Genomic DNA, 26,207 nt, shown 5'->3' on the forward strand with positions numbered 1-26,207 from the left:
GGTCACGTGATTGGGTCAAGATGGCGTCGCCCAGCTGCTTGTGGTTCTTGGCCGTCGCTCTCTTGCCCGGGTCCTGTGCTGCACGGGCGCTCGGGCATCTCGACCTGGCCGCGCCGCTGCCGCTGGTGATCTGGCATGGGATGGGTGAGTGAGGGAGAAGCGAGTCAGAAGGGTTTGACGACTCCTTTCTTTCCCAGACTGGGTTCGCGTCTGCAGAGTGCGAGTGTGGAGGGCGAAGACCGTGGCTGCACAGCGATCGGCTGGCCCGACGTCTGAGGATTTGGGGGGGCTACTCTGCACTGGAAAGGGAGAGGGGGAAGGGACTGTCCTCTGGTGAGTGCTCACACAGAGCCGTGCATTGCGTTAGGGTATTTCGTGCTGTTCTTGTTTAATCCTCAATGGCAGTGGCGTCAGAGTGCAGCGTCTGGTACTTGGTTGGGCAGTCCTGGCTGTGGCTGCATGACCGGGGCATCCAACGTTTTATTCATTGACACACTGAATAGATTTGTCAGGTACCTGCAGCTCCTTTTAGTAGGTATCAAGCACCTACTAGATGCTGCAGATACGACAGTGGACAGACCAAATTCTTTGCCCTTTTGGAACTTACTTTCCAGGGGGAGAGAGAGACTATAAAGAAATAAATAAGCAAAACATATAATACGTTTTAAGTAAAATGGTGATAAGTGCAATGGAGAAAAAGAAAGAAGTAGGAGGATAGAAATGGGAGGTGCGGGCTTGCGATTTTATAAGGAAGGTCAGGAAAGGATTCACTGAGAAGATGACATCTGTACAAAGACCTGAAGTGGATGAGGGAAGCTGCCCTGTGGATAGCTGGTAGAAGGAACAGTAAATGCAAAGACCCTGAGGTGGAAGTATGTCTGGTATGTTGAAGGAACAACATTCAGGTCAGTGGGGTGGGAACTGAGTGAGCAAGGAGAAGAAAATAGGGGTTTAGGTTGGGAGGGTGCCAGTGTTGGGCCTACTAAGGGCATTGGCTAGAATTTGAGATGGGTAGTCCTTGGGGGATTTTGAGCACATGAGTGACATGATATGACTTACATTTTAAAAGGACCGCTCTAATTGCTGTATATTATATCTCAGGGTTGTGAGTTCAAGTCCTGTGTTGGACTCCACACTGGGCATGGAGCCTACTTAAAAAAACCCAAAAAGAATAGATTGTAGGGGATTATAGACGTTTGGAGGAACACAAGTTAGGAAGCTACTGCAACCATTTAAACAAGAGATGGTGGGTGGCATAAAACAGGATAGTACTGGGAGATGCTGAGAAGTGGTCAGAGTTTCGGTATCTTCTGAAGGCAAAACCAATGGAATCTGTTAACAGGTTAGATTCAGGATGAGAGAGAAAGAAAAGAGTCAAGGATGATTTTGTGGGTTTGGGACTGGACAAGTAGAAGGAAGAAGTTGTCGTTCTACCAAAATGAGGAAGCCTGTAGGGCCAGCAAATTTGGGGTGGGGAGAAGATGAAGAGTCTGCTTTTGGACTTACTAGATTTGAGATGCTCATTAGACATTCAGGAGATCTAGAGGCATTTGGAGTGCAGAGTATAGGACAGAGATATGAATTGGAGATTTAAGTTGGGAGCCTTCCGTGTATGTTGGCATTTAGAGCCACGAAACTGGACAGGATCATGGGCATTAGTGTCCACAGGAGGAAAGAGTTCTCAAGGTGGAGTCCTGAGACACTACCAACATTTGGAGGTTGAGGAGACAGTGATGGTGGAGGAACGTCAGAAGAGTACAGTGTCCAGGAAGTCCAGTGAAAATGTTTGAAGAGAAAGGGAGCAATCAGCTGTATGGAATTTTATCAGCAGGGCAACTGAGAACAGGTTATTGCGTTTAACAGTTTGAAGATCACTAATGACCTTAACCTAGGCAGTTTGGGGAACATGATAAAGGTGACAGCCTTATTGGATTGAGTTAAAGTGCTCAAAGAGCAATTAGAGCCGGCAAATACAGTTTTTTCAGTGCTCTGTGCTGGGCTCTGGGGCTATCGCAAGAGATTTAAAAGAAGTTATGAGAGAAATAGAAAACGCTCTAAGCCTTAGCTTTTCCCCTAAAAATGAATTCTCAAGCCTTCCTCTCAGGTTAGAAACCTGATGATTCAGCTCCAAATGGAGGATGACCTCTGCCTATTTCTCCGGGTGAGTGGCTGGTCACTCTGCTTCTGGTTTTTAGTTCTGGTTCCTAGAAACAGGAAACAGGACTGGGAGTAGGGTGAGCAGGGAGACCCCCAAAGTGCAAAATTTAAGAAGGCATTTACTCCCATAAGAGACTCTTAATTTCACAAAACAAACTGAGGGTTGCCGGGGGAGGCGGGTAGGGAGAGGGTGGTTGGGTTACAGGCATTGGGGAAGGTATGTGCTGTGGTGAGTGCTGTGAAGTGTAAACCTGGCGATTCACAGACCTGTACCCTTGGGGTTAATAATACATTATATGTTAATATAAATAAATAAATAAATAAATTTTTTTTAAAAAAAGAAGGCATTTACTCTCTAGTTTGTAGAAGCTTAGGGTCAGCACTTGCACAAACCTGTGAGTGAGTACCTCCTCAAATTTCGTGTCCCAGGTTCTTTCCTTGCCTTTCCCCAGCCCTCCAGTCTGGCTCCTAAGTGCTTTTGAATCTATTATTCCCAAATGTTCCAGATGATAAGGGAGCATAATAAGCATCTCTGCTTATTTTTCAGTTGTGAATTTCGTGTACCAGTTATATTGTATGGGCTTTTAAAGTTTGTTATTATTTGATAAACATGAGCCAAGCAAAAAATGTTCTTTTTTAAAAATTGGAATGAAACAAATATAACCTACAATTAACCGTGTTAAAATATACAATTCAGGGGCGCCTGGGTGGCTCAGTGGGTTAAGCCGCTGCCTTCGGCTCAGGTCATGATCTCAGGGTCCTGGGATCGAGCCCCGCATCGGGCTCTCTGCTCAGCAAGGAGCCTGCTTCCTCCTCTCTCTCTGCCTGCCTCTCTGCCTGCTTGTGATCTCTGTCTGTCAAATAAATAAATAAATAAAATCTTTAAAAAAAAATATACAATTCAGTGGCGTTTAGTGGGTTCACTATGTTGTACGACTACCACTTCTCTCTAATTTCAAAGCTTTTTCATTACCCTACAAAACACCAGTATCCCTTAAGTAATCACACTGTTCCCCGCTCCCAGCACTCCCTGGAAATGTCCAATCTGCGTTCTGTCTATATAGATTTGCCTATTCTGGATATATGTATATACATAGGTAATCATGTATTATGTGACCTTTTGTGTTTAGCTTATTTCACATACAGTAATGATTTTTAGGTTCATCCACATTGCAACATGTCAGTGCTTCGTTCTTTTTTCTGGCTGAATAATATTCCTCTGTGTGTATATACCACAGTTGGTTTACCCACTCATCCATTGATGGACATTTGGGTCATTTCCACCCTTTAACTATTATGAATAATGCTGCTACGAACACTGATGTACACGTTTCTGTGTGGGCATGTTTTAATTTCTGTTGGGTAGAAATCTAGAAGTGAAATTGCTGGGTCATGTGTAATTGTTAGGTTTGACTTTTTGAGGAACTACAAAATTTTCACAGTGGCTGCATCATATCACACTCCCACCAGCAATACAAGGGTTCCTATTTCTCCACGTCCTTGTAACACTTTTTACTTTCCATCTTTTAATTAAAATGTTTTTATTAAAGCCATCCTAGGGGCGCCTGGGTGGCTCAGAGGGTTAAAGCCTCTGCCTTGGGCTCAGGTCATGATCCCAGGGTCCTGGGATCGAGCCCCGTATCGGGCTCTCTGGTCAGCAGAGAGCCTGCTTCCTCCTCTCTCTCTGCCTGCCTCTCTGCCTACTTGTGATCTCTTTCTGTCCAATAAATAAATAAAATCTTTAAAAAAAAAAAAAAAGCCATCCTAGTAAGTATGAACTGGTATCTCGTTATAGTTTTGATATGCATTTCCTTAATGACCAGTGATGTTGAGCATGTTTTCATGTGCTTGTGTTCTTTGGAGATAAGTCTGTTGAAGTCCTTTTTCCATTTTTAAATTAGATTAACTTCTTTTTGAGTTGTAAGAGTTCTTTGTATATCCTGGGTATTAAACCCTTATCAGGTATATGTTTTGCAAATATTTTCTCCCATTCTATATGTTTCACATTCTTAATTTAGCCCTTTGAAGTATAGAACTTTTTAAAAAAAATGTGTGATGTTTTGGCTCATGAGTATCTCCCATTGTCTTTGTTGTCTAGGAGATAGCTGTTGTAATCCCTTAAGCATGGGTGCTATTAAAAAAATGGTTGAGAAGAAAATACCCGGAATTTATGTCTTATCCTTAGAAATTGGAAAGACCCTGATGGAGGTAAGGCCCTTCACAGCTGTGTTCCTCTGAAGGTTTGCTGACTGATTTCGTAGAACGTACTGTTAAAATGCTTTGCCTTGCATTTTTAGCAGTAGATCATACAATGATACTTGAACTCTTGAGTGGCTTATGTGAGGCTTCCAACCTGAATCTGTTTGGCCTCTTAGGGAAGATGTCATTGGTGGTTTTCATCGTGACTTTTCTCTGTGGCTCCTCTTTCAGGATGTGGAGAACAGCTTCTTCTTGAATGTCAATTCCCAAGTAACAACAGTGTGTGAGATTCTTGCTAAGGATCCTAAATTGCAGCAAGGCTACAATGCAATGGGATTCTCCCAAGGAGGTCAATTTCTGTAAGTTCCTTTCTGTTCGGTCGTACTATTTACATGGAATTGATCTTTTCAATTAGAGGAGTAGATCCACTCCTCTAATTCTTTTGAGCATTTCATCTCTCTTGGAAGGAAAGGTATTCTAAATTGTCTCCATGTAAAAAGCTTTATGAAACTTAATTTATTTTCTATGAAAGAATAAAGATTTGCATTTGACCATACTGGGGGAAATCCTGATGCTCCATGGCTTTGGGGAATCACAGAGGATGAAGTAGCTTAATCTGGGAATTTGGAGGTTAACGATACATTTTTATCTGACTGTTGGAGCTGATAATCCTTTTTTTTTTCCCCAGGAGGGCAGTGGCTCAGAGATGCCCATCACCTCCCATGATCAATCTGATCTCGATTGGGGGACAACATCAAGGTAACTTTGGTCTCTTTGCCTCCTTTTTTTTCTCTGTTCTAATCCATGTGACCACTTGATTTTAAAACATTCCAGCAGCTCTATTTGTTCAAGAAGTCAGCCATCCTTGGAAAGTCCCGTTATAATAAACTAGCCAGAATTAAAGAAATAGGAAGAGACTTGGGATTCTAGAAGCCAAGAACACAGGGGAATCAGGTTGCCAACTGCTTCTCTCCAGTTTAAATGACATGATTTCCTGGAGGTGAGGTGGTTGCAGCCACATGGCAGGTGGTGATTGAGGAGTCAGTAAGGACCAACAGTCTTTCCTTTCTTTTTTAAAAGATTTTATTTATTTGAGAGTGAGAGAGAGCACATGCACACAAGTGCGGGGAGGGGCAGAGGGAGAGGCAGAAGCAGACTCCCTGTTGAGCAGAGACCCCAATGTAGGGCTCGATCCCAGGACCCTGAGATCATGACCTGAGCTGAGAGCAGATTCTTAACTGACTAAGCCATCCAAGGGCCCTGCTTTTCCTGTTTTCTGACATTGTGATGTCTTACTGAATTTAGACTCAGGCAAACAATAACATCTGAGGTTTTTTTGTCTATAAAGTTAACAGTAGAAAATAAACCCTTTGAAAAACAACAGGTTTTCTGTTTAGGCAGAATTACATACTTTTGGGGAAGGATGTGTCTTTGGGATAGAGTATCATCTCTGTTCTCATTGTGGCTATCAGGTGGAATAGTGTAGGGGCAGAAGAATTCTCCTTATAATCAGGAATTCACCCAGTTAACTGTTGATGATGGGCAAATAATTTGGTACTTAGATCCCTTTCACAGATGAGGGAAACTGAAAGAAGGCCTTGCCCTTCTGGTAGGAATTTTTCAGAGGATGAAGTGAGATAGTAAGTAGAAAAATACTTCTTTTGTTTGTTTAAGATTTTATTTATTTATTTATTTGAGAGAGAGAAAGAGAGCGCAAGTGGGTGGAGGGGGAGAGAGAAAGGGAGGAAACAGACACCCTGCTGAGCGGGGAGCCCAACACAGGCTCCATCCTAGGACCTTGCAGTCATGACCTGAGCTGAAGGCAGACTCTTAACTGACTGAGCCACAAACTGACAGGTGCCCCCCAAAATACTTTTTAAAAACACAAGTAATATTCAAATGCGAGTTGGTAAAAACAACTTTAGCATTCAGTCAACAAATATGTATGTAAATCTATAAATAAGACAGACAAGGTCCCTGTCTTCAGGAAACTTCCATTCTAGTGTGGGGGGTAAGAAATAAACAATGAAGCAAGTAAATAAATAAATACAGATAGTGGGAACTATGATCAAGAAAAAAACAGGATATGGGGCACTGGGTGGCTCAGTTGGTTAAGTGTCTGTCTCTTGATCTCAGCTCAGATCTTCATTTCAGGACAATGAGTTTGAGCCCCGTATTGGACTCCATGCTAAACGTGGAACCTACTTAAAAAAGAGAGAGAGAGAGAGAAATAGGATAATGCTTTTTTTTTTTAAAGATTTTATTTATTTATTTGACAGATGCAGTGAGAGAGAGAACACAAGCAGGGGGAGCGAGAGAGGGAGAAGCAGGCTTCCTGCCGAGCAGGGAGCGTGATGTGGGGCTCAATCTCAGGACCCTGGGATCATGACTTGAGCCGAAGGCAGACACTTAATGACTAAGCCACCCAGGCGCCCCAGGATAATACTTGAAGGACAGAATAGTGGTTAAAGATGTGGGCACTGGGGGCGCCTGGGTGGCTCAGTCTGTTGAGCATCTGACTCTTCATCTCATTCAGGTCATAATCTCAAGGTCATGAGTTCAAGCCCCACATTGGGCTCCATGCTGAGGGTGGAGCCTATTTTTTTTTTCCTTTTTTTTTTTTTTAAGAATTTATTTATCTATTTGACAGACGGAGATCACAAGTAGGCAGAGTGGCAGGCAGAGAGAGAGAGAAGGAAGCAGGCTCCCCACTGGGCAGAGAGCCCGATGCGGGACTCGATCCCAGGACCCTGAGATCATGACCTGAGCCGAAGGCAGAGGCTTAACCCACTGAGCCACCCAGGCGCCCCAGGGTGGAGCCTATTTTTAAAAAAGTAAATAAATAAGGGGCACCTGGGTGGCTTAGCTGGTTGAGCCGCTGCCTCCAGTTCAGGTCATGATCTCAGGGTCCAGGGACCAAGTCCTGCATAGGGTTCCTTGCTCAGCAGTGTACCTGCTTCTCTCTCTGCCTGCCGCTCCTCCTGCTTATGCTCTCCTTCTCTCTCTCTGACAAATAAATAAACAAAATCTTTTAAAAAATAAGAAGAAAAATATAAAAGAAAAGAAAAAGAAAGATATGGGCTCTGGAGCCAAACTACCTGTGTTCATATCCTGGCTCTACGCTTATTGTCCAACCTGAGACCAAGTATTTAACCTCTCCATTTTGAAGTTTCTTTTCCATAATATGGGGTGAATAATAATTTCTACCCCACATGTTGGTTTTGAGGATTGAATGAATTACTGCCAATATATGCTTAGAACTATGCCTGGTACCACTGAAAATGTAATTGCTGAGGCTGATGAAGATGGAAGGTATAACTGGGGGAGGGGCAAGGAAGGGGGTTGGGGACTACTTGAGTTAGGGTTGTCAGATGTGACTTCCCCAAGCTAAGACCTGAAAGCGGGAATGAGCCCGACCACTGAGGCAGTGAGAGGAGCGCATCTACCAGGAAGAGCTGGTGCCAAGGCCCTTAGGCGGAAAACTCGAATGGGAGCGCAGCTGGCTATGGTATGAATTCTCAATATGCTATTTTCTTGAGGAATAGATGAATGAGATCAGAGGCTAGGTCTGGTTCATTGTCTTCCTCACCATGCCTTGCACATAGTAGGTGTTCAGTACACAGCTCTTGAAGGAACGGATCTTTGTCTTCTGCTGCTGTAGGTGTTTATGGACTCCCCCGGTGCCCAGGGGAGAGTTCTCACATCTGTGACCTGATCAGGAAGACGCTGAATGCTGGGGCTTACAACAAAGCTATTCAAGAACAGTACGTATGGTTGGCTGGAAAGCATGTGGAACTGTCAGTGTGTGAAAATATCATGCTGACATTGAAATGACGTTGACAGAAATTCCAGGAGTAGTGGCCGGGGGTATGCACATGAGAGCCTTTTCTTAAGTATCTCTGTGCTGTCTTCTTGGTTATATTATAAGCCTAAAACTGCTCTAATATTAAATTTTAAAAAGGAAGGGTTTAGTTTTTTTTTTAAGATTTTATTTATTTATCCCTGAGAAAAGAGAGAAAGCGCGTACGCGAGAGAGTGTGAGCAGGGGGAGGGGCAGAGGGAGAGGGAGAAGCAGATTGTCTGCTGAGCAGGGAGCCCAGCTCAGGGCTGGATCCCAGGACCTTAGGATCATGACCTGATATGAAGGCAGATGCTTTTTTTTTTTTTTTTTAAGATTTTATTTATTTATTTGACAGAGATCACAAGTAGGCAGAGAGGCAGGCAGAGAGAGAGTGGGAAGCAGGCTCCCTGCCGAGCAGAGAGCCCGAGTCGGGGCTCGACCCCAGGACCCTGGGATCATGACCTGAGCCGAAGGCAGAGGCTTTAACCCACTGAGCTACCCAGGCACCCCCTGAAGGCAGATGCTTAACCGCTGAGCCACCCAGGTGCCCCTGGAGTACTCTAGATGACAACTAGATTTGGGATCGACTAGTATGACAACAGCAGCTATCCTACAGGTTTCCCAAGCATATCATTCTTGTCTAATAACAGTTATTCAGTGCAACACTTCCTTGAAGCCATTTTCCAAGGTTCAGCCCTGCCAGGGACTCTGCATGTGGAAACAACCTGTCCCTAACTCGCTCTTTGTTTCCTACCCATTGGCCACACGCAGAGTCACAGAGCTGTGTCAGGTCAGTAGTGCCACCTAATGGTCAGTGAGGGAAACTAAGATACTTTTTTTTTTTTTTAAGATTTTATTTATTTGAGAGTGATAGAGCACAGAGGGAGAGGGAGAAGCAGACTCCCTGTCTAACAGGGACACCCCAATGTGGGGCTCAGAGATCATAATCTGAGCAGAAGGCAGACACTTAACTGACTGAGCCACCCAGGTGCCCCCATTGTTCTTTATTCTTTACTCAGTATTCTTCTAACTCTTGCCCAGATGCTTCAGAAAAATTCATCCTTTTATTTCTTTGTGTTTCTTTTGTGAACCAAGCACAACCCATGGCAATGAGAATTGTTAGCTACTGAAAATGAGCAGTCATGGGGAGGAGACAGTAACACCTAAGTAGTGATTAAAAGTGGCAGATTGATGTGTTTTTTCACTTCTTCCTTAAACTGTAATAATAACCAATAGCAAAAGAATAGAAAGTGAGAAAACCCACAAGGGCCAAGAGAACAGGAGAGGAGAGGGGAGACAAAAAAAAAAAGATATCACCATGTCTTTGAAAGAAAGCAGATGAAGGAGTGATAACTGTTTCAGCAGAGCAAAAAAGCTGAAACCTTTGTGTCTGTAGAAAGATGCCCTGACAAGAAGGGAGCAGATTCACTTTTTATAGCTCCACAGAGGGTCAGGAATTAGATGCATAATATCCTTTGGAAGGTAGAGATCGGTGCATGGAGCTAAAAACAGGACTTCTTGTTGGGGGAAAAAAAATCATTTCTATATAAGGAATGATCAAACCCCCAGTTCCCGTAAGTGCACATCCAAGTGACTGCTCCTCCCCCACTGTGACAAGAGAAGCAAAATTTATTCTCTGGAGCAATTTAACTAGAGAAGTACAAGACTCTGAGGTAATAAGTGAAGGATAGTGATGAGACACCCCACTGAAAACCCAGGCCCTCCCACTCCCCTTTCCTCCCACTTAGCTCCCAGAATGATAGCCACTAGGCTTATAACCTGCTAGTCTGATGTTCAGTGGACCTGTCTCTGGAAAACCTGAGTGGCCCCAGAGAGAAGATCTCCAGACTGAGGTTTTTGAGTCCTTCAAGAAATCAGGATTCCTCTTGACTACTGTGAGGTAAAGCCACCAGGAGGTAAGCTCTGTTGTCACACAAGAAGGCTCCAGTCAGTTTGTAGTGTCTCATTTCAGCGTGAACCGTGAGCCTGGGACCCCCAGCCAGACATCTGAGGAAAGCTTCTAGTATGAAAGGCAGACCGAAACGAACAAAAAGTAAAAAGCAACTTGGAAGGAAATGATGACAATTCAAGGAGCCAAAGAAAATCTTTAAAAAGAAAAAAAGGGGGGGGGCACCTGGGTGGCTCAGTGGGTTAAAGCCTCTGCCTTCGGCTCAGGTCCTGATCTCAGGGTTCTGGGATCGAGTCCCGCATCGGGCTCTCTGCTCAGCAGGGAACCTACTTCCTCCTCTGTCTCTGCCTGCCTCTCTGCCTACTTGTGATCTCTGTCTGTCAAATAAATAAAATCTTAAAAAAAAGAAAAAAAGAAGCCTAGAATTAGTATCTTTATTTATTTATTTATTTATTTTATTATTATTATTATTTTTAAAGATTTTATTTATTTATTTGACAGATCACAAGTAGGCAGAGAGGCAGAGAGAGAGAGAGGAGGAAGCAGGCTCCCCGCCGAGCAGAGAGCCCGATGCGGGCCTCGATCCCAGGACCCTGGGACCATGACCTGAGCCGAAGGCAGAGGCTTTAACCCACTGAGCCACCCAGGTGCCCTATTATTATTATTTTTAAAGATTTTATTTATTTATTTGAGGGAGAGACAGTGAGAGAGAGCATGAGCGAGAAGGTCAGAGGGAGAAGCAGACTCCCCATGGAGCTGGGAGCCCGATGCAGGACTCGATCCCGGAACTCCGGAATCATGACCTGAGCTGAAGGCAGTCGTCCAACCAACTGAGCCACCCAGGCGTCCCAGAATTAGTATCTTTAGAGATGAGCAGTTACCTCTGTGGCACCAGAAAAGAATGAATAAAACCAACAATCGGAGTGTAAGAGAGAACTGGCAATTAAAAATAAGACAACCAAAATAAATGTGAGAGCAATATGGGACTATAAACTTGAGGAAATCTCTTAGAAATGAGAACAAAAACTCAAAGAGGTTTAAAAAAAAAAAAAAAGAGAAAACTGATAAAATTAAGGGAGCCGTTTAGGAAGTCCAGGATCTGCCTGATAGGAGTTCCAAAAAGAGCCCAGAGGAGAAAGGGTGGATTGAAATTACCAAAGAAGGGGCGCCTGGGTGGCTCAGTGGGTTAAAGCCTCTGCCTTTGGCTCAGGTCATGATCCCAGGGTCCTGGGATCAAGCCCGCATCAGGCTCTCTGCTCGGCAGGGAGCCTGCTTCCTCCTCTCTCTCCGCCTGCCTCTCTGCCTTCTTGTGATCTCTGCCTGTCAAATAAAATCTTAAAAAAAAAAAAAAAAAGAAATTACCAAAGAAGTAATACAAGAAAATTTCTCAGAATGACAGGACATGAATTTCCAGATTGAAAGGGCTCACTAAGTGATCAGGGCAAGGGATGAGAAAAAGCCTCATACTGGTGCATTCCTGTGACCTCTCAGAGCACGAGGAGAAAGAGTGGGCTCCGGGGAGGCCACCCCCAGAGTCCATCCCAAGGACCATGCATTCCTGTCAGCAGTACCACCTGCTAGAAGTTTTCTGAGGAAAAGTGATTTCCATCCTAGAGTTCTGTGCAGGACCTTTAAGTACAACCACTTGTGAAGGGAAAATAAAGGCCTCTTCAGACACACCAAAAAAAGAAAAAAAAAAGATTGCCCATCTGCTGCGTGGCCTGGGGTCTGGGGCCTCCCCCGTCAGTACTTTCCCACATGGAAATTCAGTGCAGGGCCCTCAGCTCACACTAAGTAGGCAGCTTGGGGCCGTTACCGCTAGTGGTGCCATATTTAAAATATTTATTCAGCTTGAGCTTCCTGTTTCCTTTATTTATAAGCATTGCCGTGGTTTTGTTTTCTCTTTTTGGTTGCAGTCATAAAGTATTTCATTCATCATTTCATCAAACGTCGCCCTGCAATTTGCCAGGCCCTGTGGTAGGTCTGGCAGAGCGGAGAATAAGACAGTTAGCGACCCTGTCCCCATGAAGGGACGTTCTGGTGGGGAACGGGGGAGCTCCAAGCAAACAGAGGTGCTGGGTCACCTCTAACAATGCTAAGGCTGTGGCGGAAGTAAGCAGGATGCAGTGGTGGAGAGGCGTGGAGGCAGTGCCTACTCCAGACAGAATTGCCTTCGGAGAAGAGGAATTTAAGCTGGGGTCGAAGGATGAGAAGGAGGATGGGAGGAGCTGAGGAAAGAGCCATTAGGCTGAGGGAACAGGAGGCACAAAGGCCCGATCCTAGGACACATTTGGCTTATTCTAGGCCCCGGTGACAAGTTGAGTGATAGACGGGAGTTGGCAGGGGTGACACCCGCAAGGACGGGAAGATCACATCGGCCATTTGAGTTTCCTTCTAAACATCAAGAGAAGCTTTTGGGAGGTTTCAAGCAAATATGGCCAGATTCAGGTGTTTGGATGGTATCCACTGCTTTGTGGAGAGTGGACTGGAAAGCAGAGGAAAAGCAATGGGCTTCCTCAGTGTCTCAGTAAGAGGTGATGATGGCGTGGACACTGAGGTGACCACAGTGAGTTGGAGAGAAGTGGAATGGCCTGAGGTAAGTTCCATAACGTAGCTCAGTGAGACTGGCGAGCCAGGATACAGCCCAGCATTTATAACAGGGTTTCCCTCCGAAATGCTTTCTGCGTTCTCAGTGGCTCAAATACAGATCGGTACTTTTCTAAATTTATGGAGTTGCTTTTTCTTTTTAAAGTTTCTTTGTTTTTCTATGTACATCTCATCTTAGCATATGGGCAGTAGGAGATTTAAAAAGGTACACATGGGGCACCTGGATGGCTCAGTCGGTTAAGCATCTGCCTTCAGCTCAGGTCATGATCCCAGGGTCCTGAGATCGAGCCCCACATGAGGCTCCCTGCTCAGTGGGGAGTCTGCTTCTCCTTCTCCCTCTGCCCCTCCCCCTGCTTGTGCTCTCTCTCTCTCTAATAAATAAATAAAATCTTAAAAAAAAAAAAAGGGCAGATAGCCCCAATAGAGGTGGGAAGGGGGCGGGGAGGGTGGAAAGGCACAAAGGGAGATCACGTTCTGGTAGTGTGGTGCTAGGCTGCCCTTTGTATCCGGGAGGATTCTGGATGTAGGAAAATAACCACATTAGCCCAAAGTAAATTTTTAAAGGAGTTCATAGTCTTTTGCTACCCAGGGTTTCAGAGGGACTAGAATCAAGAAATGGGAGCCACCAAGCGCTGGGTCTGTCTCTCCCACTGGCATTTCTGTTGCCTCTGTGGACATGAACACTGGCCTTTCCGGCCACCCATGTGGTAAAAGGTGGCCTTGCCCAGCTTCCAAACTTTTTGTTTGTTTTTTAAGATTTATTTATTTATTTTGGAGAGAAAGAGAGAGTGCCTGCAGGAGCAGGGGAGGGGCAGGGAGAGGGAGAGCATCTCAAGCAGACTCCCTTCTGAACACGGAGCCCACCTTGGGGCTCAGTCCCATGACCCCCAAGATCATGACCTGGGCTGAAACCAAGAGACTGTCACTCCGCTGACAGAGCCACCCAGGCGCCCCCAGCTTCCAAGTTTTTCATTGTATCTGTTTAGGATATTATCTCAGGAAAGGCTGGAATCTCTTGGTCCCAGTCCAGATTTTTGGGGACGGGACCATGTCCCAGCTCAGGTCAGATCTCCATCACTGGCTGCGGCCAGAAAAGTGAGACCACATGGTACCGACCATACCCACCCCTGTAATCAGAAGGTGGACACAGGAAGGTTGCAGAGACCCCAGGAGGTGTCTTCTGCACTGTTCAGATCATTCAACCTTAAAGCAAATCTGATCTAGTTCCCTGGGAAGCCAGTGAGGAGGGACTTTCCAGCGCCAGCTCCTGGCTTGGTGGGGGCAACAGTGAGGAACGGTGAGTGTGACAGTTCTCTCTCACCTTGTGGATGTGAAATCCGCCCTCTAGTTCCCCTTTGAGATACTGGTAGCCCTTCCTGGATTTCTTCCTCCAGTTTCCTCCTTGCTATCCTACTCACTGAGCCCATCCCTACCTCAGTGAATACAGCAGTGTCGCCCCAGCCTTGGCCTCTCTTCCCCTGTGCCAGCTCTGCTCTCCCAGGTGGCCCTGCCCTTGGTCCTCGACCTTCAGCCCTGCATGCCCAGCATGTTCAGGGGGCCCGTGCCCCCCAGTGGCTCTCACAGCACGCTTATCCCCAGGTGTCCTGCTTTCCCCACACCTTTGCCCTCAACTCGCCACTCCCCTTCTGGAAATACTGAGGTATCTACTTAGGCACTTTTCCACTGTTCAAAAAAGTAGAGGGAGTAATGTCATCTAAGACCTAAAATTAATATTTTGTCATATTTGCATCAGATGTTTTAAGAACTGAAACATTTCAGGTAATACTGAATTCTACATATCTCTACCAGGTCCCATTCCCTTCCCTCCCTCCATAGTGACAACCACTGTCAAGAAATGAGAGTAATAGGGGCGCCTGGGTGGCTCAGTGGGTTAAAGCCTCTGCTTTCCGCTCAGGTCATGATCTCAGGGTCCTGGGATCAAGCCCCGCATTGGGCTCTCTGCTCCACCGAGAGCCTTCTTCCCCCTCTTTCTCCCCACCTGCCTCTCTGCCTACTTGTGATCTCTGTCTGTCAAATAAATGAATGAAATCTTTAAAAGAAAAGAAAGAAAGAAATGAGAGTAATAGATCCTTTCTGTCCTCTAAAAAAAAGGAAAATTGTCTATTTATATACATATATATCCTCCATCAGTATGTAGCCTTATTTTGTATTTTAAAATGTTATGTAATGGATATCTTGTGCACTTCATTCTGCAACTGAGTTTTTCATCAGTATCACATTTAATAACACGTTGTTACACATCTGGTTCATTCCTCTTAACGACTACCTGGCCTTCTGGATTCTGTGACTACGCCACCGTGTATTGATTTCCATACTGCAGACGTTTCGGGATTTCTAATTTCTCGTGATGACAGACAACTTTGAGGGATCGTCCCTGTGTTGAAAAGCCCAGCCTGTGTTGCTGCATGTCTCCTCTACTTTTACGCTACTACTCTACCCATACAGGACACCACTTCTGGTCACGACATGTGTGGAGATTTTCCCCACACCAAGGAATTCTCTGGGCCACCAGCTGGGTTCCTACAATTTAACTCAGTTCTGACACTGCCCACCTGGAGATAGCGTCAGATGCCACAGATTAAGAGCTCACTCCCACAAGCCTGCCCCCACCGTGCGCACACACACACACACACACACATGCCCATTGCCAGTAGTAGGTCCCCATGTTACCCACAACTTCTGTCCCATGTTGACTACAAAGTGGAGGTTCCCACGGCCCTCCCCTCAGGTGTGATTAATTTGCTAGGGTGGCTCACAGAACTCAAGGAAACATGTTTACCACTTTATTAAAGGGTGTGATAAAGAACACAGATGAGGGGTGCCTGGGTGGCTCAGTCGGTTATCTACCTTCAGCTCAGGTCATAATCCCAGGGTCCTGGGATCGAGCCCTGCATCAGGCTATGTCCTGTGCTCAGTGGGGAGAGTCTGCTTCTCCCACTCCTGCTCTTCCCACTGCTTGTACTCTTTCTGTCAAATACATGAAATCTTAAAAAAAAAAAAAAAAAAAGGGACGCCTGGGTGGCTCAGTTGGTTGGACGACTGCCTTCGGCTCGGGTCATGATCCCGGGGTCCCGGGATCGAGTCCCGCATCGGGCTCCCAGCTCCATGGGGAGTCTGCTTCTCCCTCTGACTTTCTCCTCGCTCATGCTCTCTCTCACTGTCTCTCTCTCAAATAAATAAATAAAATCTTAAAAAAAAAAAAAAAAGGACACAGATGAACAGCCAGATGAAGAGATAGATTGACGAAGTCTGGGAGGGTCCTGAGCGTGGGAGCTGGGGTGTACACCCTTCTGGTGTGGGTGTGTTTGCCAACCTGGAAGCTTTCTGAACCCCTACTATCAGGATTTTATGGAGGCTTCCTCCCATAAGCATGATCAGTTACTAACTCCATTTTCAGCACTCCCCTCCCCTCTCTGGAGAATGGGAAGCAAGGCTGAAAATTCCAAGCTTCAGAGGGAGGCTTGGTGACCAGCCCCATCTAGGAGCCATCCAGGAGCCCACCCAGAGCCACCTCAGTAGAAGAAAAGCTGCTCCTAGTGCTTTTTCCACTTAGGAATTAGAAGGGTCTTAGGAGCTCTGTGCCAGGAACCGGGGTTGGAGATCAGTCTATGTATTTTCTGTCACCCAGCAACCACTGAACAAGAACTTACGTACTAGTAGAATTTACATGTGGACTCTCAGTTATTTACCAGGTAGTTTGGGGAATGCTCCTTAACCTCTCTGCCTTAGTTTCATCATCTGTAAACAAGGGCAGATGGGCTGTAGAGAGGGTTAAATGAGATACAGATGTAGATAGAGTGCTTAGAACAGTGCTTTGGAGACACTCCGTCCTGTTAGCTGCTCAGATTACAACACTGAGCCCCTCGATTACAACTCGCCTCGATGTTGCCAAGGTGGTTGTACCAATTTCTGTTCCCACCATTAGAGTGTGAGTGTTCCCGTTTTCTCCAGTCTTACTTACTCTGGATCCTGTGTCTGTTGCGAGTCCACCAGTCACGTGTGTGTGGGATGGTTTCGCTTTCCCATCTGTGCCTCCTGTTAGGCAGCTCGAACATCTGTTCGTGTTTGTTGGCCACTCAGGTCTCTCTTTTCTGAGTTGCCTATTCATTACCTCTTCTAGTCTTTGCCTGTTTTTCTGTTGGACGCTCTTTTTCTTACTCGTGTGTAAGCATCACACACACACATGCATCTGTGTTAGGATTTTTTAATTTTTTTAAAAAAGATTTTATTTATTTTATTTGACAGACAGAGATCACAAGTAGGCAGAGAGGCAGGCAGAGAGAGAGGAGGAAGCAGACTCCCTGCTGAGCAGAGAGCCTGATGCGGGACTCGATCCCAGGACCCTGGGCTCATGACCTGAGCTAAAGGCAGACACTTAACGACTGAGCCACCCAGGCACCCATGTATTAGGATTATTAAGCCTTTCTTTGCTAGGTGTGTTATACTTCACTTCTCCCAGCCTGTGGCGTATCTTTTAGCAGATTTTTTGGGGGCAGTTTTATTGAGATACGAATTCACATACCATACAGTTCTGTCATTTAGTGTGTATAATTCATTGGTTTGGGACATATTTTTTTTTTTAAGTTGCAGTAAAACGTGTGTGTGTGTGTGTGTGTGTGTGTGTGTGTGTGTAAAACAGAATTTGCCATTTCAGTCATTTTTAAGTGTACGGTTTTGGGGCACTAGGTACTTCCCAAATAGCAGCAGGTTCAGCAGCTTCCAATTTGGATTCAGGCCATGTTGTCAGTCCTCAGGACTGAAGCACAAAGCTATTCTCCGATCCCGTATTTTCTTCTAATTTATTTTTGAGTTTTGTTTTGATTCTCGTGTTTTTCATCTACCTGGGGTTTTTGCTGCTTGAGTCCGTTTCCGGGCTGCTGGTCCGTTCCATTCACATATTTGTCTCCCCACCTCGCGCACGCTGCTTTAGTTACTGTGCTACTTTTGGGAGGCTCTGCTTCAAGTCTGGGCTGGTCTTGGACTTTTATTGTTTCATCTGGAGTTTAGAATTAGTTTGTCAGATTCCACCAAAAATCATGTTGTGATTTAGGTTAGAATGACTTAGGGTTCGGCCATCGCCTTGACACCTGTGCTTCTGCATTTCCTTTCCTCCCCGTCAGGCTGCTGTTCCTGTCCCTCCAGGACTTGGAACAGCATCTCCCCGTGTAGATGGTACCAGCAGCGGCTGGGTTTGGAGCCAGGGCCAGGAGGGACAGAACAGAGTGGTGACGAGCCCGACAGCAGTAACCTCTGCAGAATTTGTGCCATGAAGGGACACGTTAGTGAGCTTTATGGTTGATACCTAATTTTCCCAATAACCCTGGAAAGAATCCAGCTCCAAGAGACGAGTGCCCGTGACTCCAGCACAGGGCTTCGTGTTGTGAAGCTGGTGCTGTGGGCGCCACGCGGTCCACAGAGGCCGGGGGTGGGGGTGGTACATGTGGTGGTCGAGAGCAGGGCCCCTGCGGCTGCCTAGGCCATTCAGGCTCTGTTTGCTCCCAGCAGAGGGACTGAGGACAAGCTACTTAATCACTCTGGGCATGGTTGCCCCATTTGTAAACAGAAGGCTAATAATAGTGCCTTCCTGATGGAATTCTTTTCAGGATTAAATAGGTTAATGTGTGTAAAGTGCTTAGAATAGGCCCAGTAAGTGCTGTCTAAGCCACAGGGGCTGCAGCCGGCCTCAGGGGTAAAGGCTCTGGTTTCTGGGGAGCTGATTACCTCTTGAGCGGGCTGCATTGGAAAGTGTGTGGACTTGGGTAAATTTAGGCTCCTGTCTTACCTTGTCTACAACTGTGTCTTTTTTTTTAAGCTTTTATTTATGTATTTACGTATTTATGTATTTAGAGTATGTGCCCACAAGCAAGCAGGGGGAGGGGCAGAGGGAGAATCCCAAGCAGACTGCCCATGGAGCCCCATGTGGGTCTCAAGCCCACAATCCTGAGATAACCTGAGCCGAAACCAGGCATTAAGGGATGCTTAACTGAGTCACCGTTGACGTGGCTGGGTAGTTGTTTTTTGTTTTTTTAAAGATTTATTGATTTATGTATTTGTCAGAGAGAGAGCGAGCACGATAGCTCGTACACAAGCGGGGGGAGCAGAGGAGGGAGAGGGAGAAGGAGACATCCTGCAGGGCAGGGAGCCCTTTGCGGGGCTGGATCCTAGGACTCTGGGATCCTGATGAGCCAAAGGCAGATGCTTAACCCACTGAGCCACCCAGGAGCCGATGATTGAGCAGTTTTGAGAGCGTTACTAAACCTCTGAAATTGGCCTCGCCCTGGTGACCAGGCGAGAACAGTACAGACCCATGTTTCTTCTTCTCTGTCTGGCTCCCTGACACTCACAGCTTCTGCTCACCCGTAGGTCCTTCCCCGGAGGTGCCCCGTGTGCACCAGGCTTCTCACAAAACAAAATGCCTTTCCTTTCTTCCTGTTGCCCTTTCTGAGGCACTTTTCACACAGAAAGTTGCCCCAGGACTATTGCTTTCGTTTTCAGCCGTTGGGCTCCCTGCTGTAACTCTGGGTCACCGGAACCTGGTCGGGCAAGATCCAAAGACCTTTGTATTTATTCCCTGAACATTTTTTGAGGAAACTTTGGCCACCTGCGTGACCATGTGTGTGCCCCATGCTCACCAGTTCTGAGCGTTTGACACTATTGACCACCCACTCCCGAAGCTTCTTCCCTTGTTCTCCTAGCCATACTGCCTTCCCTTCTGCTCACATCTCACAACCCCTCCCCTCCCTCAGTGCCAGCCACTTCTTTCAGAGCCTGTCTGGCATCCTGCACCGGGCCCTTCCACTCTGCGGAGCCTTCCTGCTAAGCATCTGCCGTGTGCCTGCGTGTCACTGCTCAAGGAGCTTGTTGTCCCCGGGGGGAGAACCAGGGAGTCAGCTCGCCCCCAGTGAGCGACAGCAGGGGTAGAATGCAAGCACAAGACCAGGGGCAATGTCAGTATCTTATAAATGGTCAGAGTTCATCACATTTTGACAAAATCAGTGAAACTAAACACTGAAATCTTTCAAATACATTTATAAACAGATGATCGATTGTTCCTGTGACCGCCAGCAGGCTGACCGTGGCCTCTTTTTTTTTTAGATTTTTTTTAAAATTTATTTGACAGAGATCACAAGTTGGCGGGGAGAGAGAGAGAGGGAGAGGGAGAGGAGGAAGCAGGCTCCCTGCCGAACAGAGAGCCGGAGCCTGGCCTCTTTTGACCTCGGGTGCACCTGCCCTGGACGTGAGGAGCTCTGACCTCTCTACTGTAGCTGGTTCCTCTGGGCCTTTATGCCATCCTGCCCTGCTGAGTGGAGCTTTCTGGACCACCACCTGAGGGCAGCTCTTCCACTCAGGCTGGGGAGCGCCTGTTGTAAAAACGTTTCTTCTCTCCCCTGCCAGCCTGGGCTAGAGAGTCCCACCCGTGTTCCGACTCCTCCTTCCCCCAGAGGTCTTCCGCCAGCCGGTCCACTTTCTCTTAGTGGAAATGCCGCTGTGTGGTTGCAGGAAGGAGCTACTCGGAACTGTGGAGGTGCCAGCTGGGAGGACTTGGGAAGGGCTCAGTTTTGATGGGGAAGGGCCCCCGAGGGAAGGGAGGGGAGGATAGGGGGAGCAGAGAGACTGGGGAGAAAGTAGAAGCATTTGAACACCTGTCTGAAATAATAGTATAAACGTCAGATCCCCGCCTTTTGTCCTTAAAAATCTATGACCTTCCAGAATCCTGAAAACTAGTATCCTCATTCAACAATAGGAGGAATGCTCTGGGATTGAAGGGGTAGACCTCCCTCCGAGCCTGAGGACGGCCAGATGGGTGAAGAGAGGGATGGCTGGATGCGGAGGTGGTGATAGCTGAGCTGAGTCTTTGCAGATATCTGAATAGGAAGCAGCGGAGGGGGAAGCAGGGGGGGCTTTGGGTGGGGACAGCATGGGCCACGGTGACCCGGAGGCGGAAGTTTGATAAGGAAGGCTCAAGTCCCTGGGGAACAGATACCGATGAGTCCTTTTCCCAAACCTGTGGGACTGTACTGTGCTGCATAGCACTCTCATGTCTCTGGTGTGTCCTTAACGAACTGTGTTGTAAGTAGAAGTCTTGTTTGCCCTATTTAAGGTCAAGGCCAGGGACGTGGTAGCTCTTGATTTTTTGTCCTTTTGAAGTCTCTTAGTGCACAATGTGCACATGCACACACAGGGGTGTGCCCCCAGCGTGCTGACTGCCACGTGGCTCGGTCACCTTCATTCATTCCTTCTTCCTGCAGCCTGGTGCAAGCAGAATACTGGCACGACCCCATCAAGGAGGACATGTACCGCAACCACAGCATCTTCTTGGCAGATATTAATCAGGAGAGGGTAAGCTCCTATCCCAGGCTGCTGTTGCTGTGCGTTCAGGTTGCTTTTGGGGCGCCGCACGCAGATGAGCTGTGACCGTTTACCCAGAATATCCTGGACACACACCCTGGGGAACAGAAGTTCTGTTTTGGGAAGGCAGTGCTTATGAGCGTCAGTTCCTTTTAGGAAAGCTGAAATTCATTTGGCTTTCTTCCCGTAGGTCCTTTTCCTTGCCTTGCGTTGAAGAAGCAGGGTAAGCTCAGTAGGTTGCTGGCTGGCTTAAATGGAGCGTCACAGTGGCTGTCTTACTGAGGGCAGCCTTCCTCGTGGGTCCCTTGGGGGTCAGATTTTCTCAGAAGTGAGATTTACTTAGAAGAGAGATGGCAGAGGAGACTGAACATGTCCCAGGCACAAGCTTGGTTTGGTTTGTGGGATTCTGGTAAACTCAGTGACCAATTTGTACTGGGCCCATCTGCAGGGTTTTTTTGTTTTGTTTTGTTTTTTAAAACAAAACTTGAGTTGGTGTTGAAGAAACGGAAGTGTTATAGCAGAACCACTCTGAATGTGCGGTTTCTTATTTTGCCTTGGCTCTCTCTGGGTGGTCGCCTTTAACCTATGTGACGGATGCCTGTGGAGTGATAGACTATGGTTGGTGGGGACATTGCCAGTTAGATAGGATGGTAAGAAAAGGCTTATAAGGTATATTCTGGGCCAGGAGCTGGAAAACCAACCCATTATCATGGGGAGGAAATACGGTGGCCCAGGGTTGGGGAGGCCAGAGCACTGAAAGGCTTTAACATCCCTGCTGGAATCTGACGGTGTTGTCCCTGAACTACTACTGCCTTTCTTCCAGGGAGTCAATGAGTCCTACAAGAAGAACCTGATGGCCTTGAAGAAGTTTGTGATGGTCAAGTTTCTCAATGATTCCATTGTGGACCCTGTGGACTCTGAGGTGAGATGCTGTGCCGGCAGGCCACACCACACCGGGAGACCAAAGGAGTTAATGGCATTACAATACAGCCACTTGCTGGGGAGAAACCTTCAGTCCCTTCCTCCACCTTCTGTGTAGAGCAGGGCTTCTTTACTCGAGGTCTACAAATGGGACACTTGGGGCTATAACACCCCCCCAACACCTGAAATTGTTTGCAAAATTATGTAGTGGCATTGTCTGAGGAAGGGTCTATAACTTTTACATTATCCAGGAGACCTGTGACCCAAACCATCAGCCCAGTCTGTAAATCCCTGAGCTTGGCATTTAACGTCCGCCTTGACCTACCTTTCCAACTTAATCTTCCTTCATGTCCCACTTCATACATATACTCTAGGATGAAGTCTTGAAATGCACCAGACTTGGCATGTGTTTTTACTCTTAGTGCTTTTGTTCATGCTTTTCAGTCTCTAGAGGGCCCTTCCCTGGGCTTTTCCACCTGACAAGCTAAAGTTCATCTGTCAAGGCCAAGCTCAAACGTCACTTCTTCCATCCAGGATGTCATCCCTAGTCCAAGCAGACTTTGCTCCCTCTTTTGCAAAATCATCACATTATGTCAGGCCATCAGGGACAGCCTGATCGACCCGCCATCTGCTTTTGCAGGGCCTGTGAACCATTTTTTAATAGAAAGAAACCAAAAGAATATCTGATGACAAAGGTTATATGAATTCAAATTTCAAGGTCCATAAGTGAAATTTCATTGAAATAGAGCCATATTCATTTTTTACCTTTTTGAAAGCCATATTCATTTTTTATATATTGTGTGTGGCTGCTTTTGTTTAGAAGGGTAGCCCTAGGGAGTTACACTCATGTGGCCCTTAAAGCCTAAGCTATTTTGTATCTGGCCTTTACAGAAAAGTTGGCTGATTCCTATGCTAAACAGTTGTTTCTTTGCCTCACCAGACCAGAGTTGTAGAAAACAGGGACCACATATATATTTATCTTCGATGTCAGATTTAGCACAAGGATTTTCATAGCGTAGGTGCTCACTGTAGGAAACAGGAATTCTGCGGAATTGGAAAGCGCTTTGGAAAGATTAACTCATCCCTCAGGATCTACCCTTAAAAAGAGATGACTCAAGACATATTCTGTTTTCACTCTTTGCTACAGCTTGGTGATGTTGTTTGTTGGCAGTCTTAACTTGACAATATGTGCTCTTGTGTCTGATCTTCGTTCGCCCTCCTCTCCTGCAGTGGTTCGGGTTTTACAGGAGTGGCCAAGCCAAGGAAACCATCCCCTTGCAGGAGACCAGTCTGTACACACAGGTAACCAGAGAGGAGAGAGGTGCTGTCTTTTTCAGCTCCTGGTTCCCAAAGCTGCTCGATTCTTTGGTGATAGAGGCTGTCCTGTATGCCGCAGAGCAGTGGGTGCTCGGAGGCCCGTGACTTGGTCTAATATGGGTGAGGCCGGTGAGGGTGCTGATTGTGACCCCAGTGTCTCGGGCGCTGGGTTATATTAGTGTACATCCTGAAGGATGAAGGACCTGGACCTCATGGCTTTCCGTATGTACAAAGATCACCTCATCTCCAGTTTCTGCCTGCTGATGAAAAGGTTTAGAACTGGCTTCCTTTGCTGACATGCAGATGGCAAAGCCAAGAATCCCCCGTGCATCGTGAACACATAGGAGAGGTGTTAACTTTAAAACATGAACAGATGTGAAAGTCCTGTTTTTAAATTAGAGCACTGGTGAGGGGAGCTCCTCCTGCAGGGGCCTGGGGGGAGCACGGTAGGCCCTGTTTCTCCAGCAGAGGTTTCACCATTTCACTACCTCTAGTTCTGAGACCTTCCGCACTCCAGGGAACGGATATTGGAACTGGACCCTCCCAAAAGGCACAAGTGCTATGTGCGCCACTTGCCTTCTACAAGAATTCTCCTGAGTAATTTCGTGGGCCAGTTGTCTCCTCTCTTGGCTTATCTCCAGCATTTGATGGCCCAGCTTGGGTGAGCTCAAAGGAAAGGGAAGCTCAGGTCTGTTGAGTTTTGGAAATTACAGCTAAGAACTTCCCTCTCGTCCAAGTCAAACTGATGGTAGCTGCAGCAGAAGCAACACTCCGGCTCTGTCAGCTGCTCGTCCTCCCAGCCATGTTTGTTCTGTGCCACTGTGGGTAGTGCCAGGATATGAAAAGTGAGGTGTGTTCTTGAAGGGTTAGATGTTTTCAGCTTTTTCTGTTTTTGGCTCAGTCTCACTTGACTGACATTTTGAGGCAGTTTTGTCTGTGGCCTGCCCACCCACACAGGTGGTCCTCCAGAAGCTTTAGGAAACTTTTCAGAAAGCTGAATATAGAACTCTGTAAACAACAATCTCAATTATATCTATGTTTTGAATGCTCAGGAAGAAAACAGGGAGGTATCCTTTTTAGCAATTTCAACAGTGTTAACACCTAAATTTTGCTACTCCGGGAAAAAACTACACTTTTGAGCACGTATCTCAAATGAACATTGTTTCTTTACAACTGTTAATTTTTCGTGAAGCCTCTTAATTATGATCTTTCTGTCTGCAGGACCGCCTGGGGCTAAAGGAAATGGACAATGCAGGACAGCTCGTGTTCCTGGCTGTGGAAGGGGACCATCTTCAACTGTCTCAAGAATGGTTTTATGCTCACATCATACCCTTCCTGGAGTGAAACCCTTGTAGTCTGCCCCAGAGCTCAGGGAGCCCCTAGCGCTTCTATACACCAGTAGGAGAGCGTTCCCTTCATGCCTAAGCCTGAGCTCACATCCAGCTTGCAACTAATCCTTCCCTCTGGTTATCACCTAATACGCCCTGCTCAGAAAGATCTAAGATTCGAATCTTATCCTTTGCCTCCTCCTATCAGCATATGGTGTTGAATGCAAGTTTAATTAGTTAATAACCATGCATGGAGATTATTTTACAATCCCTCAATGTGGTCAGGCTGTTTTAGGCAAGTCTGCTGCTGATCAGTGTCAGAACTGTGCCCAGAAGAGTCTGAAGCTAAAGCAATTAGAGTTTAAGGGCAGACACCTTTTTCAGGAAAGCCTAGCCACATTTCAAGCCAAGAGGCAGCCAGTATCCAGGCCTGAGGGGACCATAAATGCTTGCTCAGTTTTGCTGGTGGAGAGCCAACCAGTGCTTGTGAAAGTATTGTTTAGTGTTTCTGTGTAATTCCTTGAGGCTACCCTCTTTTCTCAGTATGTTGTCTCCTGTGGTGCGTTAGCACTGACATCTTCTGCTGGGCCACCATCTTGTCTCAGTAGCACTCTTGTCTCATCAGGTAGTGATAAATTAGTTGCTCTGTCACAAAAAGGTGGGGGGGGAGTAGCACCCAACTGGATTGCTTAAGGTGGCGGTGGGTGGGGGATGGAGTACATCTTGCTTAACTTGGGGAAATGAAGACAAATGTTCAAGTGGACAGAACACTGTATGTCAACTACACCTCAGCTGAACAATGTACAAGCAGAAATGATAAGTGAGGACACAGCTGGTCCCTTCCACTCCATCCTTGACTAACCTGTCCCTTTTTCTTGTGTGGCCAGTGGTCTACATTCTAGAGTCACTGTGCTGCTGGTGTTAGCAGACAATGGAAGAATGGAAAGAGATCAGGCTTTCTAACTCCCCATCTCAAAAAACTATTTACAGTACACTCAAAACTATTTCTGATGTATTTGATGAAAAAAAGGATTATTTGCTCAGAAAGCTTGGGGAATACTGCATACCCCTTTTCTCCTGATCTCCTGAGATCAACTCAGAATACTAAGGACTGAGAACTCCTGTTACGATAAAAAACAACAACTAACCTTTAGCTACTGTTTTCCCATACTATGTGAGCATGGACATCTTAGCCTCCCACTACTCCACCTTGAGAAAACCTATCAACACTTCCTGGAAGACTATTGTGCAGAATGCCCATGTGAGGGACGACAGCTGTGCAGAGGGAAGCACCTTGTTAGTGCTGCTAAGTTTACGCTTTATGATTTTTCTCTCCCCTCTCTCAAGCCTTATTTCTCTCAACTAGAAGATGAGGATTAAGGGTAGCAAGTGGGGGGAATGTGAAAAAAATTTTATGATACTGTCTAAAATAAAGACTAGTTTCTTATCCTTGGTGTCCTTTTCCTTCTCAATACTCTTACATACCTCTCAGGGCACCTGGCTGGGTCAGTCGGTAGAACATGCGACTCTTGATCTCGGGATTGTGAGTTCTGAGCCC

The 26,207-nt window shown here is 46.5% G+C and overlaps 1 protein-coding gene across 1 annotated transcript; it reads left to right on the forward strand.

Moving 5' to 3' along the window:
- On the forward strand, nt 1-26,096 carry PPT1 (palmitoyl-protein thioesterase 1). Its single transcript, XM_047727085.1, has 9 exons — nt 1-144; nt 4,256-4,365; nt 4,588-4,715; nt 5,045-5,115; nt 8,018-8,120; nt 20,984-21,074; nt 21,907-22,005; nt 23,235-23,306; nt 24,543-26,096. The coding sequence occupies exons 1-9, from the start codon at nt 21-23 to the stop codon at nt 24,663-24,665; spliced, it is 921 nt and encodes a 306-aa protein (XP_047583041.1). The 5' UTR covers nt 1-20; the 3' UTR covers nt 24,666-26,096.
- Nucleotides 26,097-26,207: the final 111 nt, after the last annotated feature.

Source organism: Lutra lutra, chromosome 4, assembly GCF_902655055.1.
Source record: "Lutra lutra chromosome 4, mLutLut1.2, whole genome shotgun sequence".
Lineage (NCBI taxonomy): Eukaryota > Metazoa > Chordata > Mammalia > Carnivora > Mustelidae > Lutra > Lutra lutra.